The sequence below is a fragment of the Carassius carassius genome, chromosome 1 (assembly GCF_963082965.1).
Source record: "Carassius carassius chromosome 1, fCarCar2.1, whole genome shotgun sequence".
Lineage (NCBI taxonomy): Eukaryota > Metazoa > Chordata > Actinopteri > Cypriniformes > Cyprinidae > Carassius > Carassius carassius.
In genome coordinates this window covers 1,994,350-2,019,176 of record NC_081755.1, presented here as the reverse complement: position 1 = coordinate 2,019,176, position 24,827 = coordinate 1,994,350, and the positions used below count along the sequence as shown (strand labels likewise).

General features: G+C 39.5%; 1 protein-coding gene and 1 long non-coding RNA gene across 3 annotated transcripts; one reads left to right on the top strand and one right to left on the bottom strand.

Annotated features, from left to right (window-relative positions):
• Positions 1–10,935: 10,935 nt before the first annotated feature.
• On the bottom strand, positions 10,936–11,435 carry LOC132139548 (uncharacterized). Its single transcript, XR_009433640.1, has 3 exons — positions 11,272–11,435; positions 11,119–11,164; positions 10,936–11,010 (listed from the first exon to the last, which is right to left on the bottom strand). It is a non-coding gene; the product is annotated as an uncharacterized LOC132139548 (long non-coding RNA).
• A 981-nt stretch (positions 11,436–12,416) lies between these two features.
• On the top strand, positions 12,417–23,522 carry LOC132137746 (uncharacterized). Of its 2 annotated transcripts, XM_059547622.1 has the most exons (8): positions 12,417–12,424; positions 14,258–14,319; positions 14,839–14,871; positions 18,547–18,740; positions 19,906–20,060; positions 20,635–21,068; positions 21,176–21,381; positions 23,077–23,522. In XM_059547622.1, exons 2-8 carry the CDS (start codon positions 14,304–14,306, stop codon positions 23,257–23,259), a joined length of 1,221 nt encoding a protein of 406 aa, XP_059403605.1. In that variant the 5' UTR covers positions 12,417–12,424; positions 14,258–14,303; the 3' UTR covers positions 23,260–23,522. The 2 variants fall into 2 exon arrangements, with proteins under 2 accessions (XP_059403605.1, XP_059403614.1); XM_059547631.1 differs by lacking the exons at positions 12,417–12,424; positions 14,839–14,871 and having other exon boundaries at positions 14,262–14,319; positions 23,077–23,521.
• The last annotated feature ends 1,305 nt before the right edge of the window (positions 23,523–24,827 follow it).

Sequence of the window (24,827 nt, the reverse complement as noted above, 5' to 3'; positions counted from 1 at the left end):
AAGCATTCTGAATACATTCTGAATGCACAATAAAAAGGTTTTCTCATTGTTTCTCATTATTCTCGCATAAACTCTTAATGTAAACTTTGTGTTTAGCAGACAAAGTACCTGGATGTGCTTAGTGCAGCACAGAGCCTCATCTCTGTGCTAATACAGACTCTTGATCAGTCCTGTAACGCCACATCCACAAGTTCAAGTGCAGGGTCAGGGGCAGCAGGCAGTGGTACAAGAAAGACAGACAAATACCACCACTGATCAGGACATGGCAAGGTGTATGTTGCTGGCCATACAGTGCATGGATACCCAATCTAATAGTTAAAATAGTGCTGGCACTCTGTCATTTACATAGTTAATCCCCTACACTATTAGATTTGACATTTTTAAAGTTAAACAAACTTAGTTCAACATAAACTAATTTTTATCACTGTATACCTACAGATATTAATTTAATGTTAGAAGAAATATAATTTATTAATTCTATTAATTAATTAATATTATTTTCTTTTCTTGTAGGGCCTTTCCTTGCATGTTCCGAAGACATGCAATCTGCGGAAAAAAAAGAATAAATGTAGCATCCAGAACACATACCAAGTGTAACGAAGAGTCAGGGACATTCGGATCCATGTGCAATGTTTATTAAGAACTCGTAGTGATAACAGCCAGGGTTCAGACAACAGCGTCAGCGATATCAGAGACAATCAAAGACAGGGTCGATTACCAGGCTTGAATCGGGGCAGGTGGCAGACAGTAGACAAGTCGTGGGCAGAGCAAAGGGTCAGTAAGGCAGGCGGCAGATAATCATCAGGTTCAGAACAGTTCAAGGTAATAAACGAAAAGGCAGGCAGGGATAAACGGTCAGAAATGTCAGACAGGCAAAACAAGACTTTGCACTGTGTGTGTGTTTGGCTGCGGCTTAAATAGGGCGTGGAATGAGGAACACCTGGTGGTGATTAGTCCAAGGTACGGGGCCGCTGGGTAATGTAGTCAATAAGAATGCCAGTATTCCAGTGAAAGTGCCCTCCGGTGGCTGTCGGAGAGAGCCACAGAGGCCTGAGTCGTAACAGAGCCCCCCCCTGGGAGCGGCTCCCGAAGTGAGCACGATCTCTGGGCCGAGGTCTTCCATGGGGTCAGGGAGCGGGTCGGTCGGGGTGGTCTCGATGGTATTCTGTGGTGAGGTTGGGGTCTAAGATGTCCTGAGAGTTAACCCACGAACGTTCCGAGGGCTCAGAGGGCTCACCCGACCAGGGAAACAAGGGTGGTTGGAAACCCAGCACACATTGGAAGGGAGTGAGGCCGGTAGCTGGCTTTCGAAGGGAGTTTTGGGCATACTCCGCCCACAGAAGGTAATGACTCCAGTCTGCCTGATTATTGTAACAGTAGGTGCAGAGGAAGCATTCCTTTAGGCATTCCACCTGGCCGTTGGACTCCGGGTGATATCCAGAGGTCAGGCTGACATTGATGTTGAGTTGCTGGCAGATGATTTTCCATACCCGGGAAGTAAACTGTGGACCTCGGTCTGAAACTATGTCCTCTGGGAGACTGTAGAACCTGAAGTTCTGGGCAGGTGATCAAACTGTCGAGAGAGGGCGTCTGCCTTGCCATTCTTGGCTCCAGGTCTGTAGGTTACCTTGAAGTTGAAACGGGAGAAGAATAATGACCATCTGGCCTGTCTGGGGTTGAGGCGTTTGGCAGAATGGATGTACTCCAGGTTACGATGGTCGGTGAGTACCAGGAAAGGTAGTTTAGCCCCCTCCAGCCAATGACACCACTCCTCGAAGGCAGCCTTCATGGCTAATAGTTCCCTGTCTCCAATGTCGTAATTCCTCTCAGCTGGGTTTAACTTGCGGGAGAAGAAAGCACATGGACACAGTTTAGGTGGGTTACCATGGCGTTGTGAGAGGATAGCACCGATACCCGTGTTGAATGCGTCCACCTCTACCGTGAACTCCAGCTCCGGATTAGGATGATGCAAGATGGGAGCGGTCGTGAATCGTTGCTTGAGTTGCTGGAAGGCCTGCTCGCTTGAAGATGTTCAGGTGAGACGTTGGCTCTTTCCCTTTAACTGAGAGGTGCAGCTACCACACTGAAATTTCTGATAAAGCGTCGATAGAAGTATGCAAACCCTAGGAAGCGTTGGAGCTCCTTGATTGTGGATGGTCTAGGCCAATCTAACACCGCCTCTACCTTCTTCTCATCCATGGCTACTCCCTCTGCACAGATAATGTACCCCAGGAAGGAAATTTGTGTCTGGTGAAACTCACATTTCTGTAGCTTCCCTTACGAAAAATAACCATGGTTTTATTATAGTAAAACTGTAGTAAACCATGATTTTTTGGCGTGTTGACTACCATTTGTAGAACCACAGATTTACTACAAATACCATGGTTAAACCATGGTTAATATAGCAAAACCATGGTTAATTTGTGGTTACCATGGTTTAACTATAGTAACCATGGTTTTTTGGTTTTATTTGTAGTAAAACCATGGTTAATTTTCGTAAGGGTTGGCATAGAGTTGATGCTGAATGAGTCTCTGCAAGACCGCTCTGACCTGTTTGACATGGGCTTCCATAGATTCGGAGTATATCAAGATGTTGTCGATGTAGACGGTCACACAGCATATCCCGGAAGACATCGTTAATGAAGGTCTGGAATACAGAAGGACTGTTGGCAAGCCCGAACGGCATAACCCGGTACTCGTAGTGCCTGGATGTTGTAGAGAAGGCTGTCTTCCACTCATCCCCTGGCGAATGCAAATCAGGTTGTAGGGACTGCATAGATCTAGTTTAGTGAAGTAATGGGCATTGCGAAGCTGCTCCAGGCCCGACAGAACCAGAGTTAACGGATAACGGAACTTCACACTTATCTCGTTGAGTGCCCGATAATCGATACAAGGCCGAAGGCCTCCATCCTTCTTTTTGACGAAGGAGAACCCCGCTGAAGCTGGTGACTTGGATGGCGTAATGAAGCCCTTGGTCAACTCCTCCTCTATATACTCCTTCATGGCTGCTGACTCGGGTTGCGAGAGAGGAAAGATTCTGCCTTTGGGAGGAGTAGAACCTGGGATGTGGTCAATGTCACAGTCAACGGGTCGATGAGGTGGAAGCTTGGAAGCCTTGGACTTGCTGAAGTCTTCAACCTTCAACATTAAGTCCGGATATTCGATCGGCAGGCCTGATATGTCAGAAGGGTTGCGCTCCTCCTCCTGGGGATGAGTGGCTGGCAGACGTGTGAGGAGACAGTGGTCTTGACAGGATTGAGACCATTGAACGATTTCCTGGGTTGACCATGATATGCGTGGGTTATGTCTTTCCAGCCAGGGTAGTCCTAGAATGATGGGATTCTGAGGTGAGTCAATGGCAGACAGTCGGATGGTTTCAGTGGGGAGAGCTCCAATTTGAAGGTTGATATCTGGCGTGATGTATTCAATTTTTCCTTAGCCCAGCGGACGACCATCTAGCGCTGCCACTGCCACTGCCACCCGGGATTCACATGAAAGGAAAGGGATGATGTGAGTTTCAGCGAAAGAGATGTCAATGAAATTTCCCGCAGCCCCCAGAGTCTATCATGGCATCGGTATCAACTCTCCTCCCCTCAATGTTAATAACCACTGGTACCCCAAAAGAATGAAGGTGGGTACTCACCGCAGTGGAATTCTGGCAAGAGGGTCTGATGGGACAGGAGACTCTTAGATGACCGGCCTGCCCGCAGTACAGACATAGATGTTGGCGAATGCGTCTCTCTCGCTCCATAGAGGGTAGTTGGGTGGCACCGATCTGTAAGGGCTCTGGCTTGGGGAGTCCTTGAGCGACCGGCCGGTCTGGTGATGGCGACGAGTGCGTCGGGAACGTATCAAATTATCCAGATGAATAGAAAGATCCATGAATTGATCCAGAGTCCTTCCCTCCTCTCTGCAGGCTAGCTCTGACTGTAGATCATGGTAGATCCCACCCTTTGCGGTAGAAGAGCCGTAGCGGTTCGTCCTTCCAGCCCGTTTGAGCAGCGAGGGTGCGAAAGGCCAAGGTATATTCGGCGGCAGTGCTGCGACCCTGACGTAGTACATTTAACTCCTCTCCTGCGTCCTTTCCACTGGCTGAATGTTCAAACACATCCCGGAACTGGCGAATGAAACGGTCATAAGGGGGGAAAGACATGTGATTACCTTGCCACATTGCTGTTGCCCATTCCAGCGCTTTCCCGGTCAGCAGTGAGCAGACGAATGCCACCTGACTCTCATCCGTAGAGTAAGTGAGGGGTTGCTGGTTGATGCAGATGTAGCATTGCATTAGGAAGCCCTTGCACTTGCTTGGGGAGCCGTCATATTTTCCTGGAAGTGAGAGACGGATGCTCATGTGTTGAGCATGGCAGCTGGTGTTGAACTCACTGCTGGGGCGGACACATGAAGAGTTTCTAGCGTCTTTACTAGTACCTCTGTGAGAGAGGTGAGTCTCTGTAGCTGTTGTTGATGTTGATGTGTGACCAGCACGGAGGCCTGAGCAGACAGCTCGGAGGATAATTGGAAGAACATCGCTGGATCCTGAGGTGGCGAATTCTTCTGTAACAAAGAGTCAGGGACATTCGGATCCATGTGCAATGTTTATTAAGAACTCGTAGTGATACACTGGATCCCAGATCAGATCTGCCTCTGCATCTGGAAAGACAATGCTGTATGTAGTTCCTCTACAAGAGGAACTGGACCTTAATCCTCTCCCTAATGATGCCAGAGAATTAAAAAAAATGCCAAAGGCTACTTGCCAAATGTGCAACAAAAGCATGCCCCTGCATGCCCACATTCAGTAGAGTTTGCAAGTCAAGTGATTCCGCATCTTCAAATGAATAGGGTAATAGATTGATGCTCTATAATAATTTTGGTTATTTAATTGTATGTGGGGTAAATGTGTTTTGACTAAATGTTTTAATTTTTATTAATGTAGTATTCCATTAGATGTATTACGTTGTAGAGACCTTCAAAAGGATAAATGGTGTTCACATCTCATCAACTCCTGCCACAGTCTAGAAGATCTTCTTGAACTGCTTGCTGGCCGAGTTGATGTATAGTAAATAAGTTCCGCATTTGTGTTTCACGGGACAATCTAGACAATCCTAGAGAGGGGACTCAAGCAGTGGCAAAGTCATAAAAAAGGAAATCAAGCCAACCATCTAAAGATAAACTTTATTGGGGAAACTGGAGTTGCTTTACAAAAAGAGTTTCTTACATGCAAGTTAAGTATAATAAAAATGGAAAAGCTGTAACAAAAATAAATAAAATTTATCGCTGAATTCACACACTGCTTTTTATCAATGTTATTCAAAAAAATGATCAGTGGCATTGAAAAACGCCTCTTCTTGGGTCAGAGAGCAAAGAGTCCACAGTACTTCAACAGTGACCTGGACAATGGTCTCTTCAGGTTTGTGATGTAGAAGCTAAATTTTTTAATTTCATGTGTACTGACAATGGCTGAATGCCTTTTAAAACCTCACTTTGAAATAAAAGGACTGCTGGAGAGGAGGACTGCTAGCTCAAGATGGCCCACAGCGCACAGAAAAGAGTACAGGCAAAGATTCTGGAGTGGAGCAGGTCGTCTCCGTGGTGACAAACAATCATTCTCGTGTAGCATCTGCTTAGGATCATGTATGATCGTTTGGGCTTTATGTTGTAGGGATTCCTTTAGCCTTTTGACATTTGCATATAAATTACAGAAACTGGCCCCATAGTATACATTTATATGAGTTCTTAATGGCAAGGTTTACCCCCATTATCCGGGAGATACTGAGCCGACCTTCTTTAAGGTCTCCCCATCTGACTTCAAACACATCGAGATAACTAGATAGCCCTCGATGCCAGACTCCAAATGGGGCTGGCTGAGAAGCCAACTCACATTCTCACAATACACAACACACACACTTTTATTCCTTTAGACTATAATTAATCAGTTACAACTGTATCTGGTTTATGTATGTATTGTTTGTATGTTTTACTATGGTAGTATCCTAGTTAAAATTCTTTATTTGTATTAGTTAGACTCTCAGTGCTTATATTCAGTCATATGAGTGTATTTCCGCTTTAAGATCTTCTACATGTTTCTTTCTTAGTATCAAAATGATCTGCTTTTTATCCCTCAAACAATTATGTACACTATGTGATTCTAAAATGCATCATACTATTTGTACCATAGTTTGGGTAAACCTGCTCAAGACTAGCAATGAAAATTCCAATGGGCCATAAACTGGAGACAAAGGAACTTTCTCCCACTCAAAATTCATGCCTCTGATTGTGCATTCCACCCAAAAGTTGGGTGTGAATAGAAACTGTTAAAAAACATTTTCTTTGGATAATCTGTGCTCAGAAACCCTTGCTTTTCGAGACCAACACTCTCCAAGACTTCTCAAAACTCTCCTGAGTTTTACTTTCCAGCAGTTTTTCTCTTCAAAATAACTTTGTCAAACCGCTGAGGACTTTCCTATCTTCAGAAGAACCAGAGGAAAATCTCCAGCTTCCTTCTAATAAGAACTCATCAAGAACCTCCATTTTCTACCACATCAGGACTCTTGTTCAGCAACGAAGCCAATGCCAGTAACCGTTTACAACTATTAAGATGTGTGTTTAAGTCTGAGCCCCTTTTAAGGTGATTTTTGATTCTTTGGGGACCGATAGACCTGTGTGTTTACTGTGCAACGAATCAGTGGCTGTGGCCAAAGAATATAATGTGAAGAGACATTTTTCTATAAAACATTCGTCTTTTTCTGTGCAATACCAAGAGGGCTCAGTGGAGAGACAACGTAGAATAGAGAGAGAAACAAACTTCTTTTGAGCAAAGTCAGCGTGTAATTGACGGGTTTTGTACCTTACAAGAGAGAGCTTTCATTGCCTCTCTACGAGTGGCGTGGATACTCACGACAAAAAAGAGGCCCATCACCGAGTCAGAGAAAGATGTGAAAGACTGCATGCTGGCGGTTGTTGATGAAATGATTGTTGACCAAAAAATGAAAGACCACGTGTCCTCATCTGTTAAAAAAGTACCACTGTCAGACACCTCAGCTCTCCGTTAAGTAGATCTACTAGCAAAGGATGTATTTGATAAACTACTGGTAAACATCCAAAAAACAGGAGCTGATGTCCATTGCTATTGACGAATCGACAGATACAACCGATGTGGCCAAGATGTGCATTTCTGTGAGATTTTACGATGGAGTTTGCTTTCATGAGGAGCCTCTGGGCCTCATTCCACTGGAGGGACATACGACAGGGGAAGTTCTGTTTAAAAATGTTGCGTTTTTCAGTGAGCATAAACTGGATTTACAAAAGGTTTGCTTGCTAGTAATAGATGGAGCACCAGCTATGCTCGGAAGAGTGCAAGGACTAGCAGCCAGACTGTCAGCTGTGGCACCTCAAATGCAGTTTTCTGTCTTGTGCACAAAGCTCAACTGTGAATTAAAAAACACTATGGACAAGGCCACAAGCATTGTCAACTTCATCCGATCAACTTCAAGCCTTCAGTATCGTCTTTTTCGTCTGTTGCTCGATGAGACTTCTGCTGAGCACGCTGACTGGCTCCTTCGCATGTGCACATGGAGCACATGCTTGATAAACAGTTCATGACATAAGTTTATATCCTCTGTGACATTTTTGGACACTTAAACTCACTAAAATCAGAGTTATGGGGCGAGAGAAATGTATTGCAGATTTGGTTGAGAGATTGTGTGCTTTCAAAACAATGCTGAAAGTCAGGGTTGCCAACTCTCACGCATCTAGCGTGACACTCACGCTTGGACTTCAGCGTGAGATTGATGCTGAAAGAGTGTCACGCCAGATGCTTGAGAGTTGGCAACCCTGTGAAAGTATTTGTGTCTGACCTAACCACAAAAAAGTTGATGCAATTTACACACCTTCGTACATTTTTGAGCAGTACACCAGGGGCACAAGTTATGCCAACTATGATTGAATTCACATCAAAGCTGACTGAAAACTTCAGTGACTGATTTCAGGGCTTCAGTCTCCCAGTGGAGGTTATGCAGTTTACTCACGATCCATTCTCAATAAACCGTAACTAAAACTTCATTGCAAAAGTTAAAGGGATAGTTCACTCTCAAATTAAATTTTGATATGTTTTAGCTTACCTCAAGGACATCCAAGATGTAGGTTTCTTTGTTTCCTCAGTATTTCCCATTTTGATATATTTAGGTCCAACCGTTCTTGTCTGTGACTCACATAATGGATGTCTATGGTCACCACCTCAAAGAGCATGCACAGAGGAGTCCAAATTAAACAATTCCCCATCATAAGTACACATTAATGACCTAAGACACGAAACGAGCAGTTTGTGTAAGAAAACGCCACCAATCTGCACTGTCTGAAATATAATGCAGTAATTGTAATAAATTAATTTGTTTATAATGCACCCTATAATCGTTGCATTTATAATAAAAATACAACACATTACTCACTCTATTGACAGCGTGCCATTGGGTCCCTCTGGCATTGGACGTCACCTCCAGTTTATACGTGGCAAACTAAACACAACGTGCAAAATGCTGCGTCTCAACAGCGGAGAAAAATCAGGATCTTCAGTCAGGCAGGTGTGTGATGCGATACTGTCAATGTCCTCGTCGTCATCTTGTAGTTGTTCCATTCGTGACAAAATATGCTCTCCACTTCTGTTGGCATCTCACAACACTTGCTACTAAAACACCACCAGTTTTGAAGAGATCTCTGTCTCTGAGGCTTGAAGACGTGCTGCTGCAGCGGATTGCTCCTGAGTACTTGGTCTGTGTATTCTGTTTCTAATAAATATGGTTGTGAAAAAAATTAAACGTCTATGGATATATTGAAATCGTCTTCCATTACAATTTCCTGTACGTCTAAATATGTTTAGATCTTCACAGTGAAAGGTAATACTTCCGAAATCTGTGTAAACCATAGGCAGTAAGTGTAAACAATAAGTGATGTACACGCGCGAGAGATCGCTTCAGGCGCTTTCCGCGCTTGCGCAGACTAAAGCCAGAGCGCGCGCGCGAACGTCACATCAGGAAGCACGCGCGCCCTTAGATAAGTTGGACGTGGTTGTGTACAAGAGGTAAAAATGATATAAATACTGTTCGTTTTCTTACACAATCCGCTCGTCTTAGGTCATCAATGTGTACTTACGATGGGGAATTGTTTAATTTTGACTCCTCTGTGCATGCTCTTTGAGGTGGTGACCATAGACATCCATTATGTGAATCACAGACAAGAACGGTTGGACCTAAAAATATCAAAATGGGAAATACTGCAGAAACAGAGAAACCTACATCTTGGATGTCCTTGAGGTAAGCTAAAACTTACCAAAATTTAATTTGAGAGTGAACTATCCCTTTAAAGAGCTCATGCCTTACATTGATGGGGTGCTCTTCAGCTAGAAACGATTGATATCCAGTCTTCACTTGCTTTGAAACTGCACTTGCAGTCTGAAGGTCCAATCAGCTTTTGGTGTAACCATATTAGCCAGGCTTAATACCCCACAATTAAGAAAGTGTCTGTGCTGATACTGACAATGTTTGGTTCCATCTACACATGTGAGTCTAGCTTTTCTCATATGAGTGAAATCAAAACAAAGGCACGTTGCTGCCTGAGCAATGAGAAGTTATCCCAGTGCCTGAGAATTGCACTTACCACATATGAGCCAGATTATGTTAAATGGTAAAAGCTGTGTATACGTCTCAGTATATGCACTTTGTTGTAGGCCTAATCAATACAAGTTAAATGTGTTGAAATAATAAAGGAAACCAAAAGAATAATGTACCTTATTTTATTTCATATATTATGTACCTTAGTATATAGTATATTTTCATTTCCTTTAGCTGATATCTATGGGATTTAAATCCTGCCATGATTCAAAACTGAAAATACAGGTCTGAAAGGTTGAAACTAAGTGTTCGAAAACTCAAAATCTTACAAAAAAAAGTTTTGCAAGATCGAAAAATAAGATTTGCAAGCTTGCAAAATGTAAAAAAAATAAAAATATCTCTGCAAACATTATGTTGTTTTTTAGATTTCCTTCTTCAGAACTGCAACATTTTTTTACGATGTTGCGCAAATAAATTTTCAGAGTTTCAAATTTGTCAGTGTTCTCCCACTGTATTAGATTGTTTTCCAGGTTTGAAACCTTGTAAATGGTGATCTGAAAACTGTTGTGCGAATGTGTGAATTTTTTTTTTGAAACTCTGAAAACAGAGCTTTGCAGGCTTTCAAAGTGGTAAAAAAAAAATTACATCTCTTCAAACGTAATTTTGTTTTTGAGTTTTCCCTCTTCAGAAGTGCAACACTCTTTTTTATGGTGTTGTGCAATCATTTTTTCAGAGTTTCGAATTTGTCACTGTTCTCCCAGTGTATAGTTTGTTTTCAAGATTTGAAACCTTGTAAATAGTGATCTGAAAACTGGTGTGCGATTAGGTGAAAAAAAGTTTTGAAACTCTGAAAACTGAGGTTCGAAAGGGCGAAACTTATTACATTACATTACATTTGCACTCCTATTGCAGACTATTTTTTCAGAGCTGTGTTTACAACATCCACTTTGCGGAGATACGCACACACAGTTGCGAGCTTGCGTCTCACGTGATTTGTGGCAGTTACCTTTCCAGTAGCACACGACAACATATGAAGACTTTAAATGCATCATTCATTCAGGGGGAGCATTTAGCAGGGTTTGATATACTGGTAATATCACCCACAATATAGTGCTGGATTTGAGTTTATCTCTTAAACCATAGCTTTTAGTGATTAGCTGTTACTCCACCCGAGGGACCACTACTCCAGTGTTCTGCTCCTCCAGTGGGTAAATGCCATTTGGAACCAAAATGTTGAGCTCCTGGATTAAAAAAATTATAATAATAATTGAACAGTATAGACAAAACATTGTATTGCAATGTATCAAATGTACATACATACCGTGAAGGAACTCTTTTCTACTGCCTTGAGGAAGAAACCTAGTGCACTTTCTGCGTTGTTGTTGGTTGCAGCCCCCAGATACATGGCCTCATAAAATAATTTAGAAAAGTTACTGGCAACAGAATAATTTTACCCAATTATTCCATGATTGTATCACACATACAGGAGTCACACAAATAAAGATCCACCACTAACCTTTCGTGAGTAGCCATCTATGCCCCCTAATATTACAAAGCCATATCTGAATTCAAAAGGTAAAACATATTTTGCACACAGGCACCTTTAAAAATAGATAAGATATATTGCTGTACAAGAAGTGACTTAAATAATAAAAATAATTTAACCTACCTGTTCAGCTTGTGGTTGGTATCCAAATACCTAACGGGCAGAGGGGCCTGAACTGAATATGTTCTCCTTACAACATGTCCAAGTTGTGACATTCTACCAAGGCCTCCAGCTGAATCAACTCTATCCATAGAGTCGAAGACTCTGCTCCACTGGACTCGATGACCAAGAGCATCAAGTGTCTTCTCATCATACTGTAGTGGTGATGTAATTGAACTCTTTATCAGTCAATTGAATGTATGTTCCTATCCCTGATAAACCAAACTCTTGCATTCTACGTTCTATGGTTCTTGTTGACATGCCAAGCAGTTTTGTAATGCAAGGTACACTCAGACCAATTTCAATCAATCGTCTGATGTGCTGCTCAGATACAATGGTTTTGGGACGTCCCATTAGTCCAGCAATTTCATTAAACTTTCACCCACTAAACAATATTTATGGCTAATTACCTGAGATTGTCTGGCATTTGCCTGCTGACACTGGTTATCCATCTTCACCCAGCAGCCACGAGTTGCATTGGAGTGACGTCAACTCCCCATTGGACTGATCGGCTAGAGGAGCAGCTGTCAATCTAGAACTAGTGGGCCAATGGTGACGCTGAAGCCCACCCTGATTTACATGAAACTCTAACTGCAACATTTATAAACACAAGTGCAGAACGTCGAAACAAGAGCAAAGGGGGAAAGACCACAAGCACACAAAAAAATAACATTTGAGCGGGAAACCTGATTTTGTTTGCGATTTGGAAAGTTCTGAACCCATGTTTAAGTTTTGTGCAATATAATTTTGAATGTGTTTACATTTTTGAATCATGCTTATTATTTTTTTTATCCATGACCGCGTTTTTCACGTGTTTTTTAATTTTTGATTTATGCTTATTATCTATCTGTGACTGCAATACATTTGGCGGATTTCTGATCCCATAAAGTCTCACAGGGATCTTTTGCTGTAATGTGTCAGTAGGAAATATAAGATTGCATTTATAATATTATAAAACATAATATACATTAAAACGTTTTTTTTTTTTTTCAGGTGCTATGTAAATTTAAGGCGGGGCTGTAGCCCCAGCAGGCCCTGCCCTATAGCAGCACTACTGTATATAAGGCTGGTGTATTTGCTGGAAGACAGCTGGAAAAGAACATTGAAAACACCATAAGTGAGTAGAACACTATCAAGTACACAGTTGTCCAAACTGATCTACTTTATTTGTTATTATTAAAAGTGTAACCATCATTACATGTGCATTACATGTGGTTGGTTTTAACATGCCTAGTTTAAATATTTCCACATTTGTTAGCATAACCAAATTTACGCCATTTACTAGTTATCATATCAACATTATACAGAGAGAAAATGTTTTTGAAGATATTGCTAAATATCTATTTTGCCATAGTAAAAGTACATTTCTGTACTCAACTATAATTTTAGTGCTAATTTAAAAGGAGACGAATCTGTTATTGATATATTTTACACGACTTACTTTTGAGTTTTAATGAGAAGCCATGAGAAACAGGAGAATAAAGACTTTCAGTCAATGTTTAATGTTTAGAAATTATTATTATTATTATTTCAAGTAATGTAAAGCATTGTGGCTCCTCTGTGTGTCCGGTGTGAGAGCTGTGTGTGGAGAGAGGGGAGTGTATGTCTGTGTTTTTCTGAATGTCTGTTTCTTCATATACTTGTTTTGAACTGGGCTATACTGTATAGCTGTATTGCATGGTTGCAAAGCGTTTATTGTCAAAAAAGCCGTTAATTTTATTTGAAAGGTTAATAAGTTAACTTTAAGATATTTCAGCTGGTCTTGTACATATTTTTCATTAGATAAGACAAAAATTTTAAGCTATGGTATATGGTCATGTTACAATATTACTATGTGCCCCACCTACTGGGCATGTTGTCACATTTCACTTCCATTTTTTGAGTTAAATAAAGAAAACCATTCACAGTGAAACATAGCTACATATTTGTACTAGATAAGTGTGATTGAGCACTGATTGAGGGAATTTATACCCCAATAGGATTTCTTGGTTATTTTTGATGTAAAAATGGGGCAGAGAATTTCTTAGCATGCATTGCATATGACTGCATTTTGAGAGTAATCTTCTGAATCAAGTGTTGTTTAATGTATCTTTCAGTAAAGAGAAAGACTTGAAAGTGTTAGGGTTGCTGGGAGAAAAAAAAGGGACCCAAGAGCAGATTCGCAGTTTGCCAAATTTATTGAACAAAAGTAAAGACAATAGTCCAAAACAGACGCTGACAATCAGAAACGAGGTAAGGAATCCACAACTGAACTGCGTACGGGAACTGGGTACATCAAAAAGGAAAAAAAACAAGATTAAATAAACAAACAGGGCATGAAAACTAGGCACGACTAGAGCAAAAGAGATTTAAGGGCAGTAGTGAAATGGATGGTAGCCAAGATACAGTGACAAAGAAGCACGGAAAGAGAGAAGCATAAGTATTGAAGAAAATCAATGAGAAATTGAGAGACAGGTGTGTGTGAGGAGAGCTGGAGGTGCAGCTGTGAAGGCAGAGTGAGTGGAATTAACCACTTAAGACATAACACAACAGAAGGCCTGATGATCACAAGTGGTTTTTTTATTTATTTATTTTTTTTATTAAAATGCTAAGTACGTGAAGCCTTGAAGTTGCAAACCCCGGTACAGTAGGTGGCGGTATGCACCTGAACAAGTTGGTTGCGACCCGCCAATAAAATGAGAGAGAGAGAGAGAGAGAGAGAGAGAGAGAGAGAGAGAGAGAGAGAGAGAGAGAGAGAGAGAGAAGGGCTGATGATCAAACCAGTGTCCTGACAGGTAGTATTTAATGTACGCTTTGAGATTAAGAAGAGTTTGAGAATAGTTTTTTTTAGTTTTGTTTTTACCATTGTTCAGAAGCAGGGATGTCACTAGATTTTCTGGGCTCTCTGTCTAAACACCTTCAGTTACAAAACTTTTTTAGGCTTATATTCTGTTGATTCTTCTTATTTTAGAGTCCTTACAGTTGGATGCTTCACCAGTGAAAGATCATTAAAAAACATGGCTGAAACCACAGGTAAGACACCTTCTAATTTAAACTCATTCATTTAGCCTGAAATAACAGTTCTGTGCAGAGGTGGACAGTACTCAAGTGTTTTTACTCAATCAAAAATACATTTTCAAGTATCTGTAGTTTCTACTTTTTTTAATTTTACTACATAAAATTTGGATAAAACCTATATTTCCTTTTACTCCACACATCTCCTAAATACATGTGGTGTTTACATGAAAGACCCCAGGAAGTACACACCCTCAAAATCAACAGAATATCTTTAAACTCTCAAAACTATTATGTTCTGCTCTACTGTTGAGGAGATGTGGTCATTTTACCAATCACATCAAATGACATAAAAATATAGATTCTGTTTACGTAAAATGTGGTCTTTTGGTGTGAAACCTTGGCACAGACCTTACATGCTGATGGTGGTCTCTCTTTTTTTTTTTAGTAATTTTAGCACATGAATATGTGCTATTTGTAGCTATAGCTGTTAATTTCACTGTTGATGCCACTCTGTATTTTCTCTTTTTATTGCAGGAACCTCTGGAGAGCTGGTACCAGCTGAGTTAGGTATGTTTATTCTGAAACAAAGCAAATACAATCACAAAAATTATCAGTAACACTTTATAAATCAGAATGTTTAACTAATCATAATATTAATATCAAGGGCGTAAATTAACAGAAGGGGGGGACAATAAACGTAAAATTTATCAAGAGCAAATTTTTAAAGGTATATAACATGTGTACATGGCACGGAGACCATGTTTAACTCTTTCCCCACCATTGATGAGTTATCTCATCTTTCAGAAGAAAACGCTTCCCCGCCAAAAACAATCTTTTACGGCTTTTTGTGTTTTCACTGTTGTACACTCGAGGGGTGCTATTACACATCTTCTGAACGAGTACAAAACCTCCCAAAGAAAAACACGTGTGAACAGGACGGAGAAAAGAGCAATCTCTTTGGAGGTGTTAAGGGAAAATTATTTACTGGATTTATGCTTTGATAATCGTAGATTTTGGTAAAAGAAAAGTTTTCTCACCTTTTTGCTCAAAATTATGTATTTTTATGAAACCTACCTAAAATTCAAGTGTTGATTAAAAAAAAAAAAGAATGCATTAAGCTAGAATAAAACTGATTTTTTTTAGTTTAAAAGTAGAAGCTCTAATGTTGTTTAATATACTGGGGGCCATCAAATTTTAGTGAAAATCATCAAAATCGCTGGCAATGGTTGCCAACTTTTTTCATAAATGTTGGTGGGGAAAACAGTTAAATATCAGTTTGGTTCTTAGGTTCACCACACGGTCATATTGTAAATATTAAATTATTTTACATCCTCAGTCCCACACCAAACCTAAAATACTATGTGGATGATGTCTCTTATTTAGATATTCAACCACTGCAAGCACATTGATCTGACAACTTAACATCCTATTGAGCAAAAAATAATGAAAGCAAACAGGATGTGCTTTCTGCTGTCTCTGTCTGTGAACTTGAGCGCAAAACTCTGTGTATATCTTTGCCTTACAGACATATTAAATATTTCTATAGATAGTGAAATGTCTACTTTCAAATGAACCAATTTAAAAGGAAAGCAAATGATCTGATTATGTAATTCGTATGAAACATGCACACCTTGCGCATTCGCAGTGTTGCTGACTTCATCTCTTTAACTGAAAACAAAGAAAGCTCTTTTATATCAGTGAATTATTAAAATGGTAATACAGCCTCCGCATTGTTTTCACTCACACATTCAGAATCATTTCTTCTGTCGGTGCGCTGTGGCGAGCTTTATCCATGTGCTTGAGCGCTTAGAATTATTTAAATGGTTTATTAATAAATTTGCAATAAGTTGGGTAATGCTCAAAATGAACGACTACTAGTTGACCAGAAAATCCCACCTAACATAAATGGTTTTTAATTATACTTTTACATTGCAATAATTTCATATTCAATCTTCAAATTAATGTAGAAACAACAAAGTATATTTTTAATATGTGTGCCCTCTTTTTTTTATGACTGAAGGAAAGTATCACTGAAATAATATACAGTATAATTGAGCGCTATCAATTTAACATTTATAAGGCTTATAAGAAATATAACTTATAATTTAAGTGAACTTATATAACCTAATTTAATAAAGTTTAATATAGATAAAGCTTAAAACTACAGAAGTAATTGATGTCCTCTTTTTAATTTTGTTCTTTGATTAACAGACATCACAGCAGCTGGTTATTAGTTTATTTTGGCTGCTACTTTAAGAGCTGCTGCTGCTGCTGAACTTGATGCGGATCTGACACTGCTGTAAATGTTACAAATAAATAATAAATACTTGCCTGCACAGGTTTAAGGCACCTTTAACCGCCATCTTTTGTAATTTCATGACTTAACTGACGAGATAACTGCAACCTGCATACTCATTAGGGGTGTAACGGTACGCGTATTCGTACCGGACCGTTTCGGTACAGGGCTTTCGGTACGGTGCACGTGTGTACCGAATGACCGAATGCAATATTTTGTTTGCGGAACATATACATTTTCGGGTTTCCAAATGAACATATTAAGTGGCGGAAGTCTCCGCGTTCAGCGCAAATCCCGCCCTAGAGCTGATTCTAAGTCCGGTGACACACTGGCTGCGTGGCGTTTCTGCTGCGTGTCAGTTGCGTGACGGCTGCCTTGCGTTTTATGTGTCTTTACACACCAGAATCGTGCCTGGCGCGCTGCTGCTACTGTAGATGACATAGAGGGAGACCGCCGAGGCGCCGACAGACCAGGATCTTGTCTTCACTACAACAATATCTATTCTTCATGTTGAGCATAAATATAAAGCCTAATGACAAAGAACACCGTCAACAGTATTGACGGCAAAATAGACTGTTTGACAGGTGCAATATGCCAGTGTGTCACCGGCCTAAGGTTTTCAAAAGGCATCACGAGTGTGAACATCACTACAACTAGGAAAAAAACGATTGTGATTCAAACGCAGCTTCTGTCGGCATTTAAACAGACCTTTGCTCTTAATTCCGATCGGGCCAACGCAATAACGAAATCTGAGCAGGTCTATAAACTGAAACTGTTGACTTTAAAACCAAGGTACGTACCGAACCGTGATTTTTTTTTGCATACCGTTACACCCCTAATACTCATAGATTCATTTGGGTTTGAATATGTTACAGCACTTTAATTACAGCGCGCACCAGCACATTTATGTGTGCACTTCTTAGATAACAGCTGGCAGGACAGGAAGACTCCTGTTTACTGACATATGGCCTGACAGCATCGCATCTAATACGGTTCATTGATGTTCTGCTGAAGCTCCTCGTCACCCATTCGGTTTCCGAGCTCGTTTGACTTCTTATTATACCTACACCTATTCACCTATACACCACTCATTTATGATTCACATTCATAATTTTAGGTGTTTTTTTTTCTCATTTTTCAATCTTTGTTTGTAGTGATATTTTTAGGGGGGACAGCCCTCAGATAGGGGGTTCCTGGTCTTTGTTGGATGATGCTAATCATGGCGTGTGAAAAGTTTTGAGCTTGTCCACTTTCAACCACTTCCAGAGGTAGTTGAGTGTGTAAACATTATGGAAAATGAAAGCGCACAAGCCGGACGGGATTTCAAAATTTTCAGCTAAGAAAAAGTTTGTGCTTGGTATGTTTATCCTTTTCAAAACAATGTTCTCTCACCATTCTGGATTTCTAACACCCCATGCATGAATGAAAACCCGCTCCTGTCAGTCTCCAGTCACATTTTATATGTACATTTGTATGCGCCCATTCTTTTGCTCACCCTTAAATCCTCCCCTCCAAGTATTTAGGACAGAGGTGGTTGAAAGTGGACAAAAGAGACAGCAGGTGTAAACATGTACATGTCTCCTTTGTCCACTTGTGATCCGATTAACCAGTATGCATCTTAATAACAGGTGTAACCAGGGCCTTGGAAATAGGGTGAGTTCCCTTTTAAATGTTATGACTGTGATTCTTGTCCCAGTTCTGCAGGGAATACCTAGTAGTGCTGAAAACACTACACTAAACCGTACACACAAAAAAAGAACAAACCCAGAAAGTTTCAAAATTTGAAACAAACCCAGAATGGGTTTTTTTTTTTGGAGTGTATTGATTTAATTAAAACAAGTTCAAACCAAAATAGCCTTTTATTTGTACAGTAATAGATTTTTTTCATCCATTAGCTTCTGAGTGCCGACTGATGTTAACTATCCCAAATGTTTGAAATATTTCAGAGATTGTCGATGACAACGCTATACTGAAAGCAGATTTCATTCAGGAGCTTCTTCCATCTGCGGAGCGAACGGCTCTCCTTTATCACCTGACTTTCCTGAGTCTGGGAGGATTCCCAAAGCTGGAGCGTCTGATCAGAGATCAAGCTATTGAAACACAACTGCTGTTTGGATCTTCCGAAGCCCTTCTGCTGAGGGTATCAGGCATAATTAATCATAAACACCAATATCAGCTATCAGCCCTGATTTAAATGTTTATTCAAAAAGAGTCTTTCCCCCTTTAACTCTTGGATTATGTGGATGCTGTGCTGTTCTCTGTAACCGTCTTTAATCATTCTGTGCATGACTGTATGGTAGGCCTAGTTAATGCCACATGCACTTTAATATGTTTTATAATGAACATTACATTTTCAAATGAAAGTGGCAACATGATCATTTTATAAAGTATGTGTTCATATGTGTAATGGCTAAAGTTACATTTTCGCTGGAGGAAACCACTGTGGTTTGATGAGGGGTGAATGCAGTGAAAACTTTACAGTATGATTGCTCCCCGTCATGATGCATAATACATATTGATAAAAACTGGATTAATGACAAAGAACTGCATAGATGCAGATATTATAACAATCTATTGATAAACACACAACTTGTCCTCTATTTCTCGCTCTGCGCTGCTGCGGTCTCCGGATTGAAAAACGCACTGAAAGATGAGAAAAAAAGCTTATTGAAGTCTGCTGGCATTTTTAATATGAATTTTAAAAGGGACTGCGGCGATACGAATTTGTGTAGTTTATGGAGCTAATCACTAAATCTTTGGCGGGGTTGGGGGGATGGATGCAGAGTAGAAAGCCCCCCTAGTGACGCCCATGCTCTGGACTGAGAGGAGTCTTTCCAAAGATTCATCAAAACCAGCAAAGAAAGATTCACAGATAGAGCTTCAGTTCATCACAGGAAGGAAAGTGCAGAGAAGGCAAAGCTAGAACACCATGGAACTGGGTGGAAAAATTTGAGAAGCATGCTTAAAACAATGTGATCCATGCACGAAGATAATTATAATCTTAAACATGACACCTTTGTATCACAAGACAACACGGCCATGCACAGCTACCAGAAGAACTAAAGCGTACAGGAACACTGGATAATATTAGGACTCAAACTTGACACAAAGCGCTAGAACAGGAAGAGAAAACTAGAAAATAAGAAATGACCACCATTAGTCATGACAGCGTCACATAACTTCAGAAGTTATTATACTGTTATGATGAGCTGATGTTTTTAACTGTATATGGTTGTGTAGTCACTGTGAATTGTCATGACTTAATAGTCTTTCACATGATTAACTTGATTGATGTTGTCTCGTAGTGTGTTGGCACGAGCTCCAACCTGGTCACTTCCCTGTTTCCAATGTTGAAAGCAGCCGTGGAGAAGAACAAACCAGTTTTGGCGGTGAGGTACCTGTTGAAAGCCAAAGAGTGGATCGCTGACATCATAGTACAAGTGGATGACATAGTGAAGAGGTGAAAATATTAGTAATATCTTATAGTAATTATAATTTAGAGGTGATAAATCTGGGTGATTTTATAATTGGAGGTAAATTTGATGTCCAAAGTCATCTTTTGTTGTTATTGTTGTTGTCTTGTTTGTAAAGATGATGATTATTTTCAAATTTCAAATAAATTGCTATTCAGAAAAAATAATGGAAGGGAGGTCTTATCTACATTAGCAAGCACTCTTCTTTTTGATTAATTTAGAAACCGAACACTGCTGTATTGATCAGAGATTCACAACAGTTCCTGTAGAACTGTTTTAGACTCTACTCTGAAGTAGGAGGTAATTAAGTTCCCCCAAATGGAGTTCATAGAAATAAAACTATTACTAATTTCTGTGGTGAGAACACGCCAACAACTGGGAACTTCCACCAATAGTTCTAGGAACTATGAAAAGGTTCCTCCAGTGTGAAAGTGCCTATTGAACTGTTGTATAGAATTACATTTGTCCTCAGTAAGAAAATTGTTCAGTGTCTTGTGCAAATGAAATCCGGACCACATCGGTGTATTCAGTTATTTATTTGAGATGCACTGTATTATTCAGGTATGATACACACAACCAAAGTGTGAAAAAAAGCACCAGTGATGTGTATCAAGAACAAGCAGATACCAAAGAAAAAAAAGATAAAAAATCTGATGAGATGAAGGGTCTGGAGGTTGCTCTGGCCAAGCTCCTACTGGATCTGAAAGTAGTAGTCGACAAAGTGGAGATGAATGAGAAACAAATAAAAGCAAACACTGATGAACTGAACAGCTTCATCAGAAGATTTCAGGAAGAACATGGCCACTGGACTGTGAAGTTCCTCGACTTTTTTAGAGGCTATCCAGATGCTATGAAGCAGCCTAATGCCATCGCTCTGGGTATAAAACTGAAACAACTCGACTCTGAGAAGAGCCTTCTACGAAATGAAGAGTGGAACGTCAAAACCAAGCAGCTTGATCTTCAGCTGCAGCTGGCCAACTGTAAAATACGGATGGGTGAGAGTCTCTCTATCATTTTATTGTTACAAACATACAGTAAACTCATCTGCATACATGTTATGCTCTTGACATGTTCTTCAATTATCTCTTATAAATGATTCCAGGTGAGATTCCCGACCCTGACAACCTCAAGGAAGTCCAGCTGTGTCTTTCTCAAATCCAACAAATTCTGATTGATCTGAAAAAGTTTTGGGAGAAGGTGGATGCTATTCTGAAAACGCTGAGAGATAAAACCTTCGTTGGGGAGGAAATGGTTGACATGGAGGACATGAAGGATGAGTTTATAAACTCCATTGGAGATGCAGCAAAGGTAAGTTAGACGTTGAGCAAATGTTCCTGATGTGATTTATTTATGCCTTTCATGAGTTCTCACTTTTTTTGTCTATCCATAATATACTGTACAGTGTATAGTATAGTGTACAGCTGATGCTGTATTTTCCACAATCCAGAAGAGTTTTGTAATCTTAAGCAAGATGCTAGTGTCTAATCATTGAACATTATTGCCATCTTAACTGGAATCAGAAGCCATGTGACTTTAAACTCCGTGTGATGAGAAAAAAAGATCTAAATAAATAAATGCGCAGTTGTGCATCGCATGGAGGCCTTAAAAGAACCGGCTGGTTCAGGTCAAAAATGACAGAAGAGACAAACAGTATTGTAACCTTATCCACATTTGTGATTTTATTTACATGTTTATTTATCTTCTCTGGCATTCATTAGCATATGCAAATGAGCATATTTAGATAACCTGAAGTCTGAAAATCTTCACTTCTGTAAATTAAATAGAAGACAAACTGTAGGAAATGGTATTGGTGTCAGATTAAAACCATCTGATGACAAAACCCAATCAAGTCATATCAAATCATATTGTGGCAGTAATGCCCAGTATATAGCTATAATATACTTTTTAGTCACCTGTTTAGTGTTACTTCTACATTTTAACACAAGTTACGCACTTTAATATTCATTTAGACTTAAGTACTAAATTTGACAACTAATCTAGTAAAAATATGGTTTTATTCTAGAAGTCATATTGTGCAGTAATGCCACATTATGCCTAAGGAACATGATCCCACAAAGATTCTGTTACATAAAAACTACAGTATGCATCTACACACTTATCAGTTTAAAACAATTCAGATATATGATGAGAGAAAAATAGCATGACTTCAAAAATGTGACAATAATGCCCAGTAGATGAGTTATGTGCAGCTACTGCAGCCACCTGTTTTTGTTGAATCAAGATGTTATCACATTTAATACATTTAGAATTGATTCAGTTATTAAACTATTATTGTAACATACTCCATTTAAAAACTGTACATATTAAGATGTTTCATTGTTCGTGTGTGATTTTCAAAAGCATTAAATGTAAAATGTTTCCATTGTTGCACTTCAATAATTTATACGGATACAATATTACTGTCTCATATTCATTTGGAAATAATTTTTATTTCATAATGTAAAGTACAGTTATATTTTATTGTGATTGCCATCTCTTTCTTTACATGTGGTAATGTGTATTACTCTTAAGATAAATGTTCTGGGATTTTATAGGTTTTCTAGGCTAACTGTACATTTTTACTGCTTTTGAGTTTAGTAAGAGAAACCACAGGTGAATTCCAGCCTAATTCTCAATTTATCAGCTGTGGGACATCAGGCTCCTACCCCAACTGAATAAACGGATACTAACTGGAGGGGTTATTTTCCATTGAAATAAAATTGAGGTTAAATCTTTTGGAGCCTTTGGATGACTTTAATTATATCTTTACAACCATTCTTGGCTTTAAAAGTTTAAATTGAACTAACCCTTTAAAATCACAATGAAAAAAATTTTGATTTTTATTTATTTTCCATGTATCATTGCTGTGTTTTTATTATTATTATTATTATTATTATCAGTGCAGCTCATTATTGAATTTGAAACTAATTCCGTTATGTCCATGTATTTAATAAAATATATTTTAGTAAATGTGATTAATGGTGGCATGTCTTTATCTTTCAGTACTGGAAGAGATTTGGTGTGTGCTGTCAGAAAGCTCAAGGCGTCTTCAGTGTTCAGTCTAGAGATGCATATAAATTCCTGGAGGTCAATCCATCTTCACTCTCTGAGGAGGAGAGGAAAAAGCAGTACTTGTCTATCACAGAGAAGCTGAAGAAAATCAATCCAAAGCCTCCGGCACTGTGACACCCAGATCTGATGCTTCCTGAAGGCTTCTTGAACAAATTAATGCATACAGCTTCTCTTGCCATTTTCGTAATTCTTTGTAATCTTTACAGCTGCCCTTGAACATGTTTAATTACAGTTCCACATATACATCTTCTTTAATAAGTTGATGTTATGAATATTATTTTAGATCAACGTATGACTCCCTTTCAAAATTGCTTTGCATTTTTATCATGTTGTGTACAGATCTTGTGGTCTGGTCACGTGAGTAACGTCTGTGTCACACAATAAAGACAAAAGACATAAAACATTTAATTGTATCCAAATTCTTCCAAAAGCCATTTCTAATACGGTTCACGATACATCAGGGATCATTACAGTTCTGCTTCCATGTTAATAGCAGAGACCATATATGTTCATATCTTCTCTAGAACACAAAAGAAAGCAAAAATGCAGTATGAATTATGGAATTATTTTTGACTGTAATGCAATAAACATAACCCTTGTCTAAATTAATTTACTACATTCAGTATTAATTAGAAAGTTAAATCCATTCTGCTTCTCTACATGGGTGTGATGGATCTGCCAAAAGTGAGGGACAATTTTCCAGCACTTCCTGGACATTGCAGTGACCAACAGCTTAATTTTACACAAAGACATGCATGTACACATGCATGCACACACACTTATATACACACACACACACACACACATACATGTACGTACAGATATACACATAAATGCATGCACATACAGATTCGCATACACACCATTCTTTTATTTTACTGTTTGCTTTGCGTTGAGAGGAATAAGACATAATTCACCCGAGCGACAATAAGGAAGTGACTAAAACTGCAATTCATTGACTGGCCGCTTGAGGCTGGCTGCAGAAGTGAGTCAGTCCCATAGACTCCCCATGTTAAAATGCCCAACTTTACAGCAGGAAAAAACATGTTTACAGCCTGGTTCAAAAAATGATTTTGGTCTAAATAGCTAATTTTGCCCTTCATGACAACTGTGAGGGGGGTGAACTTTTTTATAACTCATCCATTTAAATTATATTAAGACTTAAAGTTCTGCATAATAAAGGGCGTGGCCACTTGAGTGACAGGGAGATTGCCGCTGCTGACACTGCCGTCACGATAGGTGGGCGTTGCTACAGCAACTAGTTCCCGCCTTTTTGCCCATTTTTGATTGTCCGGGAGAGTCGCGCGGTGACGCGCTGCCAAGATGGCGACGGCCCGCTCTACACACTTTCGGCTTCAAAAACTCTCTTCAGTAGTCTACGGGTGACGTCACGGACACTACGTCCATATTTTTATACAGTCTATGAATTCACCCCAAAAAGATGTTATGTGGTTGAGGATTTGAGATTTGGATTTCCTCAGAATAAAAGAATGAAGCACTTTATTCAGCAGAGATCATAAACATGAGTAAGGTTCTTTTGTGTTTATTAATATTATTGTACTAGTTTTCACATAGCGTGTAAACATTTTACTAGTTAGACTTTTTCCAAAGACTTTTTCCAAACTATAATTCCTGACTAAATATATAATCAAGTGAAACATTATGAAGTTTCAATAATATAC

What these genes read in the sequence shown, in the direction of transcription:
- LOC132137746 (XM_059547622.1), top strand. An exon ending in GTGGATGACATAGTGAAGAG is followed by an intron (nt 20,061 to 20,634) that starts GTGAAAATATTA and finishes TGTATTATTCAG; the next exon opens with GTATGATACACACAACCAAA. An exon ending in CCATTGGAGATGCAGCAAAG is followed by an intron (nt 21,382 to 23,076) that starts GTAAGTTAGACG and finishes TTTATCTTTCAG; the next exon opens with TACTGGAAGAGATTTGGTGT.